Source organism: Portunus trituberculatus, chromosome 23 (genome assembly GCF_017591435.1).
Source record: "Portunus trituberculatus isolate SZX2019 chromosome 23, ASM1759143v1, whole genome shotgun sequence".
Taxonomy (NCBI): Eukaryota; Metazoa; Arthropoda; class Malacostraca; order Decapoda; family Portunidae; genus Portunus; species Portunus trituberculatus.
Window position 1 is genome coordinate 2,761,147 of NC_059277.1, and position 20,890 is coordinate 2,782,036.

General features: G+C 38.8%; 1 protein-coding gene across 1 annotated transcript in view; it reads left to right on the forward strand.

The window, feature by feature from the left end:
• LOC123507612 (putative inorganic phosphate cotransporter) overlaps nt 1-20,890 on the forward strand; it is a 174,125-nt gene that overhangs the window by 145,282 nt on the left and 7,953 nt on the right. The window contains exons 3-11 of the mRNA XM_045260626.1: nt 5,428-5,610; nt 8,060-8,106; nt 9,938-10,090; nt 10,295-10,371; nt 11,995-12,060; nt 16,393-16,497; nt 18,799-18,954; nt 19,646-19,733; nt 20,190-20,346. Of these exons, the coding sequence (XP_045116561.1) occupies nt 8,067-8,106; nt 9,938-10,090; nt 10,295-10,371; nt 11,995-12,060; nt 16,393-16,497; nt 18,799-18,954; nt 19,646-19,733; nt 20,190-20,346 (842 nt within the window). The 5' untranslated portion in view covers nt 5,428-5,610; nt 8,060-8,066. The remainder of the gene's footprint in view (nt 1-5,427; nt 5,611-8,059; nt 8,107-9,937; nt 10,091-10,294; nt 10,372-11,994; nt 12,061-16,392; nt 16,498-18,798; nt 18,955-19,645; nt 19,734-20,189; nt 20,347-20,890) is intronic.

Here is a 20,890-nt window from a genome sequence, read left to right on the forward strand (position 1 = left end):
GCTCTGTTACCAGCCGCAGCATTCGTCTTCCTTTCTCGATGGTTTTGAGTATCGAGGCTAGTAATAGAAGTGATGGCTGTCTTCTTTTCTATCTTTCTAGCTGTTGTCCTCGTCATCCTCCTTGTCCAAATGTTCCTTCGTGTTTCTCCTCGTTTTATTTTTCTTGCTTTCATCCTCGTCGTCTCCTGGTCTCTTGTTTGTTTGTTGTCCTCATCCTTGGCTACGTTATCGATCTCTCTCCCTCCTCTTGCAGTTCTCGTCATCCCCTTCTCCAAATGTTCCTTCTTGTTTCTCCTCGTTTTATTTTTCTTGCTTTCATCCTGGTCGTCTCCTGGTCTCTTGTTTGTTTGTTGTCCTCATCCTTGGCTACGTTATCGATCTCTCTCCCTCCTCTTGCAGTTCTCGTCATCCCCTTCTCCAAATGTTCCTTCGTGTTTCTCCTCGTTTTGTTTTTCTTGCTTTCATCCTCGTCGTCTCCTGGTCTCTTGTTTGTTTGTTGTCCTTATCCTTGGCTACGTTATCGATCTCTCTCCCTCCTCTTGCAGTTCTCGTCATCCCCTTCTCCAAATGTTCCTTCTTGTTTCTCCTTCCCGTCATGTTTTTCTTGCTCTCATCCTGGTCTCCTTGTTGTTGTCCTCATCCTTGGCTACGTTATCGATCTCTCTCCCTCCTCTTGCAGTTCTCGTCATCCCCTTCTCCAAATGTTCCTTCTTGTTTCTCCTTCCCGTCATGTTTTTCTTGCTCTCATCCTCGTCTCATCCTGGTCTCCTTGTTGTTGTCCTCATCCTTGGTTACGTTATCGATCTCCCCCTCTCCTCTCGCTGTTCTCGTCATCCTCCTTCTCCAAATGTTCCTTCTTGTTTCTCCTTCCCGTCATGTTTTTCTTGCTCTCATCCTCGTCTCATCCTGGTCTCCTTGTTGTTGTCCTCATCCTTGGTTACGTTATCAATCTCACCTTACGTCTGTTTGTGGCTTCTGGTCCATATACTTTTCAACTCAAGGTTAAGATTTCATGATAACATAAGGCAATCTGCAAATATCCATATACTCTGTAAGAAAGTACTGCCATATTTCATTTATTCCTATTCATCTGTTCTTATAATGAATGTTCTTTTAAATTTCCTTAATGATTCAGCATTGACACCTGATTTTTTTCTTTTTTTTCTTTTTTATTTTTGTGAACAAATAATTTTCTTTTTTATTCTTTTATTTATTTATTTATTTTATTTATTTATTTTTATAGAGAATGTAAAGCTTGAGTTACTGGGATCAAGGAGTAGAAGGAATCAAGGTATACATGACACCTATGTTTCGTATGGCACTGTTGCTATCGACTTATCAGTCTGGTGTTTTTCTTCTGTTACTACCCAACCCATACATACGCCACCACCACCACCACCACCACCACCACCACCACCACCCCTACCTCCACTACCTCTACCACTACTGCTGCTGCTGCTACTACTACTACTACTACTACTACTACTACTACTACTACTACTACTACTACTACTACTACTACTACTACTACTACTACTACTACTACTACTACTACTACTACTACTACTACTGCTGCTGCTGCTGCTGCTGCTGCTACTACTACATTGATAATGGTAGTGAAAGTAAAATAATAATAATGATAATAATAATAATAATAATAATAATAATAATGATAATAATAATAATAATAATAATGATAATAATAATAATAATGATAATAATAATAATAATGATAATAATAATGATAATAATAATAATAATAATAATAATAATAATAATAATAATAATAATAAACAATAATAATAATAAGGTAAAGAAGAATCGTAGGAGTAGTAACAGCAACAAAATTAACAACAACAACAACAACAACAACAACAACGACAAGAAAAAGAAAAGTAATAATAACATTTACCAAAACACATATTGTACACGTAATACATTATTAGATATCTTGTCTAATCTTTGCACCAATCATACATTATCTTTACTTAGCTCATCTACACTTATAGACTGAGTAGGAGAGAGTATGAAGTGGGAACTCACTCACCCATTCACTCACTCACTCACTCACTCACTCACTCACTCATTCAAATGTCTGTCTTTTCATTAAACCGAGACGTGAATACAAGAATAAAGGAATTTACCAGTACATTTTACGTTTACCAGTTCAGGATATTAGATATGTTGACGTTTGATAGTAAAAGTTAATTAATGTGTCTATCAGATAAAGGGTTAATTTGTAGTCTTATCATTTTTCTTACCTGAACAGCAGCTGAGAACGATAACAGAGCACTGAACTCAGATCCCAGACTGTGTATAATGAATGTCTCAACTTAACATAGTAGTAATGAAAGAAATTGACGTGTATTTTCACATCATTGAGAGAGAGAGAGAGAGAGAGAGAGAGAGAGAGAGAGAGAGAGAGAGAGAGAGAGAGAGAGAGAGAGAGAGAAAATTATAGCAAACAAGTAGTGTGCAACTGAACAACAAATACTCAACTTCGATATTAATGAATCATAGAGAAGGTATATTACATGAAAGCGTTCCATAAATAATGATCGAAGACTGACTGCATTTAAGCAATAATGATAATAATTTGCGTCACTCCAAGATTAGATAAATACACCCAAGAAACACACTGATAAACTTTTCTACATCATCCCTTGAACTTCTCACACACACACACACACACACACACACACACACACACACACACACACACACACACACACACACACACACACCACCACCACCTACCAACAACAACAGCAAACCCACACACACACACACACACACACACGGGTATGGCAGTCAAAAAAACAGTGAAAGACAACCACAAATCCTCGCCTCGCCACATTACTGGGTCTAGATTCACACCCATTCCTACAGATCACACTCATAGGAAGCACTGCATACTTAAATAGGCCTACTGAATTTGTGTTATTTGGACCCAGCCGCCCAAAATGCTGCCCTCTATCCTTCATCCCTGCTGCCCGATCCACTCTAAGACCTGGCCCGCGCGACAGAGAAACATAAGGGAAGGTTGCTCTGCTCCGCCTCCGCCCCGAGTTTGCTCTCACCACGATCACTTTCAAAGGCCATTGACATGATTACACGTGTTTTCAAGAGTGTTTCTCCTGTCTTTAGTGTAGAAATCTTGTTAATATGTCACTAGAACGGTAAAAATAGTCTCAAAATCTCGTGTAACTTCAAATACAAGCTTGTGAATGTATTAGACAAGCTGTGCAGTGTTTCAAAATACAAGATTATTTTATTTCACTCCTTTCATCGTATAAAGTTCATAGAATTTCCGTCCCGTTAGAGGCACACATGGAGGAATCAATGAAGGCTTTTACTCAGTACTCCTTTGAAGAAACGAGCACTTTATTTTTCTTTCGCGCTACCTCTCCCACTTTTTGTTGTTCCGAGAATGAAGATGTAAAGGGAAGAGGCGGTGTAAGGCTGGGAGTCGGTGCTAATACCTTTGTTAGTCCGATAATCCAACGGCGACCAGAGATCAAAAAGAGCGAACGTGTGTGTGTGTGTGTGTGTGTGTGTGTGTGTGTGTGTGTGTGTGTGTGTGTGTGTGTGTGTAAATGTGTGAATGTGCCTGTGTGGAGAGGTTATTGACTCGTGGTGGTACGGCTCGCTCTCCCTGGCTCAAGGATGTTTCGCTGGTTTCATTTCCGGTTTCTATCATTGATTAGGAGAAGAAAAATACAGGATCATAATTATTTTCGATTAATTTGATTTCAATTTTAACCTGCCATCATTCAATTAATACCGTACAATTGGAGGTGTACAGGAGTTATAAGAAATTAGAATAGTTACTACTGAAGACTCAGTTTTCTCTGGTGTCTTTTCCGCCGCGTTTTCTTTTTCATCAGTTCAAGCCACTCGTATTTTTATTATTATTTTTTTTTCCATAGTAGTTTGTATTCTAAGGCCATTTGGTTACTGATTAACATTCAAAGTACGTTACATATTAATCATCATTCAAAGTATAGGAATATGCTGTAGTGGCAAAAAAAATATCAGTTGATTTAATTTTATCTACTTTCAGCAATCTGTAGTGGAAGTTCCTGGGAATTTCAAGGGTGTTTTTATGATTCTACTGGTTACTAGGCATCTCTAGCGAAGGTTACTATGGTTTATTGTTAGCCACATCGCTGGGGTATCATAGTTAATTAAGGTTTTATGTTTGTGGTTCCCGAGACCTTAATGAAGTTACTAAATCTAGTTACTGGTGTTATGTTTACCTAATTGGGTTACTTTTAGTTATTAGGGTCAAGTAAATACTGGGTTAGAGTTAAGTTTCTTGGGTCTTTAAGTCTACTAATAGTTACTAGGGACTGGAGAGACAGTTGCTAGAGCTTTCAAGGTGTTTTCATGTTTCTACAGAGTTTAATCCTTCACCATTCCTAAAACTACAATCTTGAGAATCAGAGGAATATGTGGTGATGAGAGTTTAATGGCAATGGTGAAAGAAATAGATACAAATGAAGTGGAAGTAAAAAAAGATATATATGCAACAAAGGTTTTACTGAATTACTGTATATGTTGCTATGAGTATTTCAATATAATGACACTTTTGTACGTACCAGTGTGCATGTTATTAGGTCAAAGAGAAATTGGAACAGATATATTGTTAGTAGTATTTTTGTGTTTTTTAGTAACGACTGTTTTATTAATAAGTGAGAGAGAGAGAGAGAGAGAGAGAGAGAGAGAGAGAGAGAGAGAGAGAGAGAGTGTCTTTCTTTACCCTACGAGAAGGAGCATAAGTAGTTGCAGCCGCTCACCTAAAGTGATACAACAATAACAACAAGAGTAACAACAACAACAACAACAACAACAACAACAACAACAACAACAACAATAACAACAAATAAATAGTGACGAACTGGAATGAGATGATAACACCTGAGTTCTGTATATTCGCTTATTTAATAGTATGTTTCAGCGTGGCATTTCCTCAACACGCAGGTCTCACGTCTCGGTAAAGCGTACATGCCAACACTGCGCTTCAGAAAGACTCACTAAAAGGAAGCAAGGAAAAAAAGTTGCATTCACTGGAAAGGGATATGTTGTAAAAATAATAGACACTGATTAAGCAATGAATTCTGTTAATGAATATTGGATGTGTATGATGTATAAAGAACTGTCTCTCTCTCTCTCTCTCTCTCTCTCTCTCTCTCTCTCTCTCTCTCTCTCTCTCTCTCTCTCTCTCTCTCTCTCTCTCTCTCTCTCTCTCTCTCTCTCTCTCTCTCTCTCTCTCTCTCTCTCTCTCTCTCTCTCTCTCTCTCTCTCTCTCTCATTCGTCACCCTCCAAGGTCACAATGCCCGGCGTTTTAAATGAAGAACATAAGGCAAACTTGACGGCAAAGTAGTCGCTTCCTGCTCGGCTCTCACCGCCTATTTATCTTGCAGACCGACACAACCGTTGCAGGAGGTGGACGAGGAAGAGCAAGACCGAGAAAAAAACAAGAGGAAAAACTATAAGAACTACCGTGGAGAAGATGGGAGTGAGGAGGTGTAGGGAAGGCATAGAAGGAACTGTGATCATTAGATTCTTCTAGTCCATCGAAACGTGGGACGGAATTCATAAAGGCGGTAAGTAAGTGAGAAGGAATTAATGATCTCGCGACACCGAGGTATTTTGGGTTCCATGGAAGTCTCAGGTGTTAGTGGCATCGCAACGCCCTGCTGGAGAGGGAGACGGAGCAGGCAAGTGTTTGTGGTTGCTAGATGTTACCAATATCAAGCTGAAAATATAGGAAAGGATGAATTTGTTAGTATTTGCAAGCTTGGTAGAGAGACGGAAAGGTGAAATTGTGAAACTTGTGACTTGATATACGGAACTGGTGAGAAGGTTGTGCTTTTTACGAGTGAGTGTACGAGTAGTTTGGTATAGGGAAAGAGTGATATTGTACGATTTGAGTTGTAATTTATGCATTTTGAAATATAAAGTATTTGTGGATTAAGTTTAATGCTCGAAAGGGTGAGAGTAGTTTATAAAAGTGTTTTAGTAGGTATGAAAGTTATATAACGAAGTGTATTGGGAAGAGTGAGCGAAATATAAAGGGAAATATGATGAGTATGAAAGGGAAGCATGAACGAAGGGAGAATTGGGAAGTGAGTGTGACTATAAAGTTAAGAAAAGGAAAAGAAAAAGAGTAAAAAGGTGCAAAAGTCACGAAGTTTAAAGTGTAAAATGTCAGTAAGGGAGAAATTGTTTGCAAATTGTGTCGTGTTATGAATATTGGTGATTAATAAACATGCCGTATCATGTGGTTTACTGTGATGTGGTACTGCTCTCAGAAGCCTGTGCAGCTGGTTGACAGTGCGAGCAGTGCTGTAATGAGACACGTCATGACACGATACAGAGAGATGAAAATAGATAAATGAAAACTGAGATAAATTCATACTGGTCGTAAGGATATTTTGACATGATGTGATAACGTACGGAAAAGAGGACTTGTAATATATTGATGGCGCGCACACACACACACACACACACACACACACACACACACACACACACACACACACACACACACACACACACACACACACACACACACACACACACACAGGGAAAAAACGAACGAATTAATATGGCTCAGTGATTATGCAGTATTATTATTTTCCGTATGCATGACGGTACGGAAGCTGTTAATTGCATGATAGATTATGCAATCAGTATTCAGGTCAGGGCATCGGATTAGCATAGCCCCTTGCATAATGTGCGGCTCATATGTAATGTCGGTCATTTACTGAGCTGAATTATTAGCATTATATAACAACGACAGCTTTCTCAACTAGTATATAGGAAAAAGAGAGAAGAGGCTGCTTGTGATGTGCTACTTACTATTTAAATTTGCTTATTTGGGAACATAAAGTGATATATATATATATATATATATATATATATATATATATATATATATATATATATATATATATATATATATATATATATATATATATATATATATATATATATATATATATATATATATATATATATATATATATATATATATATATATATATATATATATATATATATATATATATATATATATATATATATATATATATATATATATATATATATATATATATATATATATATATATATATAATATAAATAAGGTACAGATTCTAGGATCCACGTGACAGCTGCCCATTAGATTAAGATTCATGGTCCATAACTTGATATTTGAGGTTAGCACGGAGTCAGATATCTGAGGAATGTGTGTTGCTGCATTGCACAGTCATTTTCAAAAGTCTGACAAACTCTCTGGACAGCCGTGTGACTTTTACCTGGAGGACGTTTGCAAGCAAAAAATTTGCTTGTCCTCAATAGAGGAATTGGGAGGACAGGAGAGGAAGAGACAGCTGGGTGAGAGAATGGGAATTTATAATCACGAGAGGCCCAAGGAGATGTGTGTGTGTGTGTGTGTGTGTGTGTGTGTGTGTGTGTGTGTGTGTGTGTGTGTGTGTACGCGCGCGCATGAACTGAGGAAAGAGGAGGAGAGACCAGTCCTTAGGTGTGATTAAGTGGAGAGAAGGATGGAGGGAGGGAAGAAAGACAATGGTATAGGGAAGGAAGATGGGAATGGAAGGGATGCGGGCACGTGATGGACTAATTGACTCCTTCCTTCACCATTATGTAAGCACCATAGTTGTCTTTCAGGCGTAGGTCACTGTCTTTTACCGTCCTCATCCTAATGTTTGTTATCATTCATCATCAAAGCTGCCGTTCATTATCGTGACACACACACACACACACACACACACACACACACACACACACACACACACACACACACACACACACACACACACACACACACACACACACACACACACACACACACACACACATACACATCTATTTATTAATTTCTATCTCTTTTTTTCAATATCTTTTTAGTATGCTATATCTTTCACCACTTCATTTACAGTCACTAGAAAACTAATTTGAACCCAGGATACGATACTAGTTAAATTTTGCCTTTTGGTGTATTTATTGATTTTTCTCTTTTTTTTTCAGGTTAAGGATGGAGGACTCTTTCAATGGACTCCTTCAGCGCCTATGTGGTGAGTCACTGCGGCTTCTTGTCTTATTCATCTGATAATTTTACCCATTTATTTACTCATTAATTTTGTTTATAATGTAAGAATATTCGTATCCGGGTTTTTTTGTTTCCTCTTCGCTCTTTTATTTTTTCCAGTTGCCTAGATAGTTTTTTTTTTTATTTTCTCTTAATTTTCCAGATTGTGCTTATGTAATATTATCCTACTTACGTTTTTTACTTCCTTTTATTTACTTTTCTTCATTATTTTATTTTCCTTGGTTGTTAGGTTATTTTCTTCTATTTTTCTTAATTCTTGAAGCTGGGGTGTTTATTGATATGATTGTATTAAATTGTTTGCCTTTTAGAGTAACTTTTGAGGTGTGTTCATATTGTCGTTCATTTATTTATTTATTTTTTTTTAAGTTGCTAGGGATATTCTCTCTTACCTTTTTCCTTAATATTTACAAATAGTGGCTCTCTCCCTAAGTGAAGAATTACCAGAAGCTCCATTTTCCAAGTTTTACGAGATTGTCCAGCGGCTTATCTTGTCTCTTCTCTGATTAAACACCGCTCTCGTAAAATCTTTATACCTTATAGTGGAATTAAGCTGAGTATTTCCTTATCATAATAAACTCAGTGAATCACGGCACAGCTATGAACCAAAGGAATAGAACAAAGTCAGTTTATCTTTGATGTATGAAGCTAGAGTGTGGCTCTGGTGGATATTTCATTTTATGACATCAATTTAGTTAGTTTTGGCTAGGTTTGGTTAGGTTAGGATTGTTTGCGTTGGATTAGATTTAGTAAGGTTTGGCTTCGGTAAATTTGGTATGATTTTATTAGATTAAGTCAGTTTGGTAAGATTTTTTTTCAGTAAAATTTGGACAGACTGGTTGAATTGAATATTTATAAGATTCTAATGAACATCTTCATATTAGTTTACCAAAAGAGATTATAAAATGCGGTGTTGTAACCCCATAATGAGAAGTGAAACGCTTCATTATTTGCTAAAGGAGTGTTGTCCTGAAATTGTCTTACTGCTTACATTGTGTTGTTCAATCCTGCAACCAAAGATTTGTCTATTCATAAAGCATGACTGTAAATACTAGAGACTTATTTGTTAATCTCTCTCTCTCTCTCTCTCTCTCTCTCTCTCTCTCTCTCTCTCTCTCTCTCTCTCTCTCTCTCTCTCTCTCTCTCTCTCTCTCTCTCTCTCTCTCTCTCTCTCTCTCTCTCTCTCTCTCTCTCTCTCTCTCTCTCTCTCTCTCTCTCTCTCTCTCTCTAAGGAGTCCAACTAACTGGACTAGAGAAACACACACACACACACACACACACACACACACACACACACACACACACACACACACACACACACACACACACACACACACACACACACACACACACACACACACACCAACAAAACTAGAACAATAAGAACAATAAGAACAATAAGACGCTTTTAAATTCTTCTATATTATTTCATTTATGTCATTACATGTTCAGGAGTCAGATTGAGGAAACCAAGGAAGAGTGAAAAAGGAAACAAAATGCAGGCAAAAAACAAATAAGAATAAAGATAGCCCACTCATAACACTTGTGCCCAAAAACAACCTACGGGGGAGTGTCAGAACAGTTTGACGTGTCTTGGTGCTCTTCTTCTGAAACGGGTCAAACGGTAGGAAGGAGTGAACCTAATCTGGCAACACTTGCATTTTCCACTGTAGAAACTGATGAACTCTCACTTGATGAAGACGACTTGCACTAGAGTCATTACGAGTATGTGTTATTTCTTATGTTCTTTCCTATCAATTCCTTAGCCTAACAATAGAATGTGTATTTTCCTGTCTCAGGCTGCATCCCGGCGAGAATGTCCATGGGGGCGTTGGCTTTCATGGGCTTCGTGATGATGACGAGCGTGAGGATCAATCTGTCGGTGGCCATTGTTGCCATGGTGCGTCAGAATTCTTCAAGCGTTATGAAAGGCAGGGTGGAATGCCAACAAGGTGAGGTTACTTGTGTTTAATTTTAAGGCAGATGTACCCAATTATGTAGGGGTCAGGTGATGGTGTGTTGATATTGCAGGTTAGCTACGATTGATTTTAAGGCACGTGTGGCACATGAGACAAATGAAATGTGCTTCATTATTGTAATGCCTGGTAGAGGAGTGTGTGAGTTGTGTCACGTATAGGCTTGATGGCTTCCTGCAGCGTTCCTTATTTTTGTATGTGCTTATGAGTTCATGTTCTTTGATGTCACGATAGATGTGATGTTTGAGATTAATGAGGTATGTTCAGTGACTGCAGGCAGGTAAGGGTGTGAATGAATTATGTAAAGGATAGAATTATAGTAGAAATGAACCTTTAATGTTGAAGTGACTAAAAGGGTGAGGTTTACCAGAGAGCGGAGGTTTAAATAAAGGTGTGGATGAGGTACGAATATCATCAGGTTGGAATTAGGGTGACTATATGTAAATAGGTGTGTTACTAAGCAGGTGTTTGATGAGGTAAATTTTGTCGTTTTTTTTTTTTTTTACATTTATACCATTTGGGCTTTTCACGGGAATTTTTGGGCTAAAGGGGATATTTTATGTAATTGTTGACTACGTGCGCAAACTGGTGGGATTTATGAGTCTTCTTCTTGTTATCTTGTCACCTAATTGCATATATATAAATTACTTATGGAGTCTCATTTATTTCTCATTTGGAACGTACGTATTCCATGCATTATCGTTATGATTTTATGGTTCTTGATTCACCGCTCCCATGCTCTCTCTCTCTCTCTCTCTCTCTCTCTCTCTCTCTCTCTCTCTCTCTCTCTCTCTCTCTCTCTCTCTCTCTCTCTCTCTCTCTCTCTCTCTCTCTCTCTCTCTCTCTCTCTCTCTCTCTCCTTCAAATAACATATATTAACCTTTCACACTGGACACACACACACACACACACACACACACACACACACACACACACACACACACACACACACACACACACACACACACACACACACACACACACACACACACACACACACACACACACACACACACACACACACACTTTACATTAATTAGAATTGTCAGTCTTTGTTTTCCTGTATTTATGCAACGTTTACATTCAGGTAAATCACATTATATTATTTTGAACATCAGCAAGATGACACACGCACACAAAGAAAAAAGCCAGGTAACACTAGAAATATATAATATACTTTACACCATGACGACCTGCTTTTCATCAACCACTCTTTATTACTTTAAACAGAGGAACGAATGTAGTTTTGCAGGATGTGAGCACCTAAAATGGATAGTAATAAATCACTCATCTTGTGTATTTTTCCCTTTTACATATGTATTATACCGTCAGTCATTGAAGATATGTATAATATAAACATATCGTAGACTATTACTTGATACCAGTATGTTTTTATTTGTGTTTTGCTGCAGGTGAGTATTCAGGTACAAATTGCAGGAGAAAGGAAGAGAATAGTAGTAAGAAGAGGAGGCGAAGGAGAAAGAAGAAAAGGTCGAAGAAGAAGAAAAAGAAAAACAAGAAAATAGAGAAGAAGAAGAAGAAGAAGAAGAAGAAGAAGAAGAAGAAGAAGAAGAAGAAGAAGAAGAAGAAGACGAAGAAATAGAAGAAAACAACGACAACAAGAAAAATGAGAAGAAAGAGAACGAAGAAGAAAGAGGGGAAATCGAAAAAGAAGAGGAGGGGGAGGAGAAGATCAAGATAAGAATGAAGAGAAGGAGGAGGAGGAAGATAAATAGAAAGAGGAGGAAAAGAGAGGAAGAGGAGGAGAAGGAGGAGGAGGAAGAGGTGGAGGAGAAAGAGGATTAAAGTTTGTATACGATGTTATGTTGGTGGATGATTAATTATGTGATACCTCAGCTTACTTTCTCTCCTTCAGGTAACGAGAGCTTGGCGGTGCTGGGACAGGAGGCGGGCAGGGCGGCAACAGCACTACCGCTGTACCTTGGGTGAGTAGTGGTGGTGGTGGTGGTGGTGTGGAGGAAGATAACCAGTGGAATATTTTTTTTTTATTTTGTTGTTGTTGTTGTTCTGGTTGTTTTTATTTTTTTCCTCAGTTGTAGCTATACTTTTATTATTATTATTATTATTATTATTATTATTATTATTATTATTATTATTATTATTATTATTATTATTATTATTATTATTATTATTATTATTATTATTATTATTATTATTATTATTATTATTATTAGTAGTAGTAGTAGTAGTAGCATCATTGTTATCATGGTTATTGTTCTTATTACAATAACTACTACTACTACTTCTTCTACTACTACTACTACTACTACTACTACTACTACTACTACTACTACTACTACTACTACTACTACTACTACTACTACAGTCATCATCATTACTATCATTATGACCACCATCACCACTATCACTCTCACCATAATTGCCACCACCACCATTAATACCAGTACCATAATGACCACCATCACACCAACAAAATCATAAAGTAGAGATGACGTCCCACAAATTTCTACTGAATAGCCTTTAGCGACAATAGCGGCAGTATAGTCGTTACTGTTACGACCCCCAGTGCTCACCCCCGTGGTAGTGGACGGAAAGCGGTGCAATTTGCTTCCAGGTTAAGGTAATGCTGCCCCTGTGGTTCCTATGTATTGAAAGGGAGTGAAAGGAACAGAAATAGAGAGCTTCAAAAAGTGTTTCATAGTATAGTTTTGATATAGTCGTCTCTTCTTTGGTCTAATTCCATAGTCATCTTTTTTCGTTTGCTAGGTAGCCAACAAAAGGTTTTTAAGGTTATTAGGCTCCACTATACCATCTTTGGCGGCTGGTTTTCGTGTGGAAGTGTGCCGAAAAATAATAGAAAGCTAGAAAAAATGAACTGGCGAGGCTAAGTTGGATATTCCACGTGTTATTTTGTACGCTCTGCAACCCAAATGTTTCCCTTTTTGGTAATCTCTCGAACAAAGAGGAGACTGAAATTTACACTTTGTTTTTTCTTTCATGTGGGAAGCGGTGGTGGAGATGCATATTTAGTGACTTCATTCTAATTTATTCTAAAATCTCTCTCTGCCGCTGCGTTCGGTATGATAGTGTAGCAAATTTCATGTCCCTCTTTGGTCGGTCACATATTCAATAAGACAAAATACCTACAATACAATATGGTATCTATTTCCTTGGTTTTTTTCTAAGTGCTTTTGACATCACACTAATCTTCCACCAATATGTTCAGTCTAGTTTTCAATGTCTGGTTGATGTACAGGTAGAATCTCCCTTGTGTTTCAACTCCTTCCTCGTGTATACCTAATGGCTTATTGCAGCTTTCTTTACTTTCCATGTTCGTATCCCCTAAGTTCGTTATATAATGGGTTTTCAGCTTATTATATACACAATTAACTAGATTATTTTCATCATTTTTGTCGCGTTCATCACTCACCGTATCGTGTCAAGTTTATTTTTCTTCACCTGCTCTACTTTTTATAGTTGATTTTCTCCCCCCTGTCCTTTATACTCATATTAAATCTCCAAGCCTTCCTCCGTCTCTTTTTTTCCTGATTTTATACTCGATTTTTGCTCATCTTCTCTTCCTCTCTCCCTTGGCGTGTCTATTTCTGGAGCTCCCCTTATATTTTTTTAACTCCTTCCTCTAAGATTCTCTCCTTCAGTCTCTCTCTCTCTCTCTCTCTCTCTCTCTCTCTCTCTCTCTCTCTCTCTCTCTCTCTCTCTCTCTCTCTCTCTCTCTCTGCCTCCTATCATCCTTGTCTCATCTCTTTCTTTTCTCTCTATCCGGGCGAGTGAGAGAAGGAAGCTCCACCATATTCTTTCCCTACAACAAAGGCAGATTGACTTCAAGTGCCAGGAAGTGAAGTCGCTTTTCTCTGTGCTTTCTGCCTGACAAGCCACTGAATGCAACCCTTTCCTCAGCCTCTGCTCTGTGTCGTGGTGGCAGATGTGTGTGTGTGTGTGTGTGTGTGTGTGTGTGTGTCTGGCTGGGTTCTTGTGGACTGGATACGCATACATGTGGATAAGGACGAATAGAATGTGCATGTGAATTTTCTCTAGTTTCTTTCAATTTGCTTTCTCCTTTCTCATCCGTTTTAACGCCTCCATGAAACGATTACTTTTATCGCCTTATTAGAGGTAGTTTGAGTCATATTCCTTCTTCCTGTCATATATTTCAAGTGGGTGTACAGTACATACATATGTGGATAGCTCACTTACTGCTAATCTCAAAATTTACTGTCTTTTCATGACTTTATAATGTTTTCCACCTGAATATGCCAAAATGTATCCCCACGCATTAAATCAGGAGCCAAGAACACAGAGATTAAACGCAGCGGCATACCATATCATCAATAGTGAGGCGAGAGAGATAAGATAACGGATGGTTGAGACAAGGCACCATTTTGTGAAACACTTCCGAGCACCGAACCTTCACCACTTTTAAAATACTCTATTTGAAGTTACATGAGTTTCAGAGTGTTTTTTTTTTTTTAAGACTTTAGTGATATATTAAAACAAAATATACAATTTTAATTGGAGAAACGTTCTTTCAAATCCGGCTAATCATCTATGTGACCTTTTACACTCTTCCCTTTAATCAGCACGCAGAGAAGCAAGGACAAGGACATGAAGCGCGGTGGTAGAGTGAATTATCAACATTTCTTTTTGTCTCCCTGAGAAGGCAAGGACACGGAGTTGAAGCACAGCAGCATAGCGTATTTACATTACCAGTTACTTCCATTACCTCTAAATATTACCTAAGGACGCAAGGACACGGAGTTATAGCGCCAAAAAAACAGCGTATTATCACCATTTTTTTTCTCTCGACGCTCAAAAGCAAAGTTAGCGAGGCACAGCGGCGTAGCATCTCTGCATTACCGCTTGTTTATGTATTCCCTTTAAGCCTCCGCACATCAGTCAGTCAGTGAAGCGGAGGTACGAGCAGTGGCAATGCGTATATCTCTCGAGCGGGACTTCCCTTCCCTTCCCTTCCTTTCATACCGGCGGACACTCGAAGCATGTCTTATCTTGGCCACGGCAACATTTCACGGCAAACTCAGACATTCGCGTGCCTAAGGAGAGCTGTTTTGTTTCGCTTCATTCCCTTTTACTTCTTCCTCCCCGCCTACGCAGTGAGGACGAAAGAGGAGGAGTATAGATTGCACCCCCTTAAGGAACCTGAAAGTGTAAGGAATAGATGCTGACGAAGGGAAAAAATCAATGCCGCTGTTACTGCAGTGGGGATTGCGGCGGCGGGAGAGGGCGAGTCAGGCCGAACGGGACGCGAATTGGAAGGAAGGGTTGTACGTTTTCATCGCTTTTGCTTCGTCTTTTGTACCACGTGTATGGAATGTCAGGGATCGTGAGTGGTTGTCAGTGTAGTGGTAGTAGTAGTAATCCTAGTAGTAGTAGTGGTAGTAGTAGTAGTTGTAGTAGTAGTAGTAGTAGTAGTAGTAGTAGTAGTAAAAGTAATATAGTAGTAATTTGGAATGGATTTATTAATTAAAAACATAAGAAATTTAAGAGAGCTGCAAGAAGCCGTCAGACCTACACGTGTGAACAAAACTACCTAAATCTAACTATCATCCTCGTCTATAAATTTGTTTGATCTTCTTTTAAGCTCCCTATTGACTCAGCAAGCTCCCTATTGATTCCGCATTTCTAACTTATGTGCTACATCTTAAATATATTCAACCTTATGGTGGTATCATATGAATTACCATGGCTGCCAGATAGATGATCCAAGATGGTCAGGCAGGCCATTGTACAAAAGTTATATGATCAGTGCTAGGTGAATTGGGGCGACAGTAGAAAGGAGTCTGCCTAACCTTCTGACCTGAGCCAGAATTCGAACCCAGGCCCTTTCGATTGTGACTCTCGCGCGTTAACTACTGCATCACCATCATTTATACTACTATAAGTACAAAAATTTTAACAATAACTACAAAAACTACTACTACTACTACTACTACTACTACTACTACTACTACTACTACTACTACTACTACTACTACTACTACTACTACTACTAATAATAATAATAATAATAATAATAATACTGCATCCATACTGCACCACCACCACTACTACTACTACTACTACTACTACTACTACTACTACTACTACTACTACTACTACTACTACTACTACTACTACTACTACTACCACTACTACTACTACTACTACTACTACTACTATTTAATTTCCAAATCTCTTATACCAGACCAAGAAAAAACGAATGCCAGACATAACACAACACTCACATTCTCTTTCCACTATTTTTGTCCCGTCACCTGCAGGATATTGAGATGATGGAGGGAGACGAGGACGAGGGTCTGGAGTGGGACGAGATAACACAGGGACTTGTCCTCGCGAGCTTTTTCTACGGGTACATCTTCACGCAGGTACTGTACACACACAAAATAAAAAAAAAAAACATTAACATGATGCAAGATTGAGTGATGACTACCAAAATTTATATGTGTGTCAAACTTGAGGAATAAGACGTTGTTTTTTTTCTGTCCCTCCAAAATATTTCACTAGTTTTTTTTTCTTTCATTTTCTTCAAACATTTAAAATTCTTCCTCCCAGCAGTACGAACGTGTTGTCTTATGAATGGCGCCAGGTACTTTAAAGTCTCCCCTACTCAAGATCAAGGTTAGAATTAAAGTAACATTCAAGGTCAGGGGAAGGTCAGGGCGGCAGTCAGGAGGCGCCAATGGCCGTCATTAGGAAAGGTCTTTTTTGAGTCCTTCCCTCTCACGTCCTGTAATTATCCTTGTCCGTATCACTTTCCTCTTTTTTCCCCTCGCTGCTTCGTTTTCCCCTTCCTCCCACGTTCTTTTTTCCTCTGTCTCTTTCCTGTTGATTCCTACGCACTCGGATCGCTTTCCCTCTCCGTTTTTTGTCTCCTTATCTGATCTTCTCTCTTTTTATTGTCTTTTTCATCCTTTGTTTTGTTCGCAGTTCTTTAGGGGACGTTTCTTCTTTCCTTCTCATTTTCACATCCTCCGTGCACCTCCTCTCTTTTCTACTTCTCCTTCTTGTGTTTTTTCGTCCATCCCTTCTTTTATTTCCTTCTTTTTTCTAACTCTACATTTTTCTTCTCACTTTTTCTTTTCTTTTTATTCTACAGTTTTATTTCTCCATCGTTCTTCTCCATATTTTTTTCCTCATTTCTTCTCTCCTCTTTTCTTTTTCCCTCTCATATGTGTATTTTTATTTTTCTCGTTTTTTTGTCTCCCTTTACTCTTTTTCTCGACAGTGTGCTTTCTTATTTTGTTTCCCTTTTTCTTCTCTTCCTTCTACATTTGTTTTTTTTTTGTTCGACGTGTTCTTTCTCTTTTACTTATTCTTTCTATATTTTTCATTTTATTTCTTACCTCCCATATTTATTTTCTTTTCTCTTGTTACTAATTATTTTCTTTCAACTAGTATATTCTTTCCTAGTTTTCCTCTCTTATTTTCCTTTCTTCTATTTTCCTCTCTGTTCCATTTTTCTATTTCTGCAAGGTAGCCACGGGCGGTTCCTGGTCCTTGGTAGCTGTTCAAAAGGCTCTCTACCTATACGACTTCATTTTCCGAGTAGTTTAACACAGTCTGCAATACTAATACTTCTTTTGCACTTGTAACCCCCAATTCTAATAAAGTCACTGCCAGGTTTAGCTCCTCCCTTTCTTCATCCATCTTCCTGCTTCTCTTCCCCTCTTCTCTACTTCTTCCTTCTCTTTTTTCTTATTTTTCCTTCTCTTTATTTCATTCTAGTTTTTCCCCATCATTCTTCTTACCTCTTTCCTCCTCGCCTCTGCCTCTTCTTTTATTCCTTTTTTCCTTCTTTTTCCTTCGTACATCCCATTATTTTGCTTTCTTCGCTTCCACAATTCTTTTTCTTTTTTCTTCATTTATCTTCATTCCTTTATTTTCCTTTCCTTTTCTTTTAGTCACCATAGTCTTCTCTCACTTTCCCTACGTCTTCCACATTTATCTCTTTACTTTCATTCCCCTACCTTTCACCCTTTCTCCTCCCTCTCTATTCTCCTGTCTTCTTTCTTTCTCCATCTTCGTTCCTTCTCCTCCTGCCTCTCTCCGCTTTTATTCTCCTAACTTTCCTCTTCTTCCCTTCCACTCACCTTCTGCAGCCTTCCCTTTCCAACTGCTTCGCTTCCAAACGACAGATTTTTAAGACTGCACGCATTAAACTTGTAAATGTATTAATGTTGTAAAAGTTCTTGTGTGTTTTAATATTTACCTCTTGTTTCAATTACCTATTTCCTTTTTATCAGTATTTTTTTATGTTTTTCATTCGTAAATTCAAAATATAAAACTTTCCTGGTACTTATGATGATTTTTTTTTTTTATCGTCGTTTTACTTGACTTGTTTTCATGTGGTTCTTAAATGACAATAGTGATGTTTTGAGTTATTTTTTGTAAGTCTTAGCTCTATATGTATGTTTTTTGTTTTTTTCCCTTTCCTGTCGTTCAATTTTTCCTCTTGTTTTATTTTCAGTTTTGTTTTTTGGTCTTTTTATATAGTATGTACATTTGCCATCCTTTGTTCTCTTAGATTTAGATAGTTTTCCCTTCATTTCTTTCTAATATTTGTTTTTAATGTTAATTTTCTGTATACTTAAATCTCTCTCTCTCTCTCTCTCTCTCTCTCTCTCTCTCTCTCTCTCTCTCTCTCTCTCTCTCTCATTTCTTTGCAGATTATCGGCGGTCGATTTGCAGAAATGTACGGAACAAGAATCACGTTTGGGCTCTGTGGTCTGACGAGTGGCTTTTTCACGCTCCTCTCCCCGATAGCGGCTCGATACCACTACGGCGCCTTCATTGCTGTCAGGGCTCTCATGGGTTTCTTCCAGGTGCGTGGGAGGAGGACGAGGGAGATGAAGGAAGGCTGGAGGGAGGGATGAAAGGCAGGGAAGCTATTGTTCTCATGCAGCGTGCTTTGTCTTGAGCTAAAAAGGTTTATCCGAGTAGGAGTGATGACACACACACACACACACACACACACACACACACACACACACACACACACACACACACACACACACACACACACACACACACACACACACACACACACACACACACACACACACGATGAATCTATATGGAATTTTACTTAAATATGTGACTTACATGAGAGATTAAAAGAACTTCACCATCAATATCACCAGAATAGCTTCATCTCATCTAATCTACTCACTACTATCATCACAACCACTTACTTTTCACCATCACCAGAACCTCTCAATTGATCTACTTCTCTTCATCACCATCCCCATCAGAACGACCACTTTTCTAATCTACTCATCACTATCACCACCATATCAGAGCCACACCTGATTTCATCCACTACTCATCACCAACAACACCACAACTTCTTAATTAAATTATCACCATCACCAGAACATTGTCACTTCTCTAATCTATCCCTCACTATCATTACCATCAGATCACTATCACATCATCTCATCATCTCCATGGCATCACCACCAGAATTTTACCTCCTCTTCTCTAAGGTTCTATCCTCGCCTCCCTCTCCTGCAGGGTCCCATGTGGCCCTCCATGCATGCTCTGGTGCCTCGATGGATCCCGCCCTTCGAGAGATCCAGATTCGTGTCAAGTGTCTATTTTGGTAAGTAAAGAATACCTCCATTAGATATTCCCTTAGTAACACCTGTGTATTCTGCTCTTCTGATCTTGATTACTGCATGCTTCCTCCCTCTTCCGTGGCTTTGCTGTACAAGACTTTCCTCTTCCTCTCACTCTTGTTCTGTCTACCTCTCTAACGCAAGGGTTAACCAGTAAGTACTGTCTGTGGTAAACTCTGGAACTCTCTGCCTGTTTCTGTATTTCCACTAGCTGTCACCTTAACTCATTTAAGAAGAAGGTTTGAAGACATTTATCCCATTCTTTTGGTTAGCTCTTTCGATTCTGTTCGAGGACAGGCACCTCAGTGGGCCCTCTTTTTAATTACCAGTTTAAGTTGCTCTTGGCCTGTTGTCCCCTCTTAAATGAAAAAAAACCAAAACATTACCCCTACCACCACTGCTCACCACGATCACTACCAGCACTGCTCCTCTGTTTACAGGGTCTAACCTCAGTATGATGATGACCATGGCGTTGAGTGGCATTATCGTGGACTCTCTGGGTTGGGACGCTGCCTTTTACATCCCAGGAACGATTTGCCTGGCGTGGGCGTTGTGTTGGTTCCTCCTGGTGGCGGATACACCAAGCCAACACCCAAGGTAGAGTTGTATGTATGTGCTGTCATCTTATGCTTTGTGTCGTTGTTTCTACTGTTGCTGCTACTGTTGTTGTTCATGTTATTTTCCTTCTTAACCTAACAATATGTATCTAGGAGGTCTTTTTCTCTCTTTTCCAACGTTTTCTTCAATCTCAAGTCTTCTGACACTACTGATATGCTAAGAAAACCAGAGGAAATTGGAAGAATTATATTAGTAGAAGTTGTAAGTGTAAGTGTAGCAGGTTACGTGACTGACTGCGACTTTACTACATCCACAATATTTACTGCCACTACTTTGCTCTGCCGGCCAGCACCTCCTTGTCCTTGGCGGCACTACACTTCAGGTCCTCCTCAGGTGCTGGTCGTGGAGGGAAGACACGGAAAGTTAGTGGAAACAAGGAGACGTGGTTCAGGTTACAGTGTCTTCCATTAGAGAGAGAGAGAGAGAGAGAGAGAGAGAGAGAGAGAGAGAGAGAGAGAGAGAGAGAGAGAGAGAGAGAGAGAGAGAGAGAGAGAGATATTAGGACATTCAGGAATAAATATGC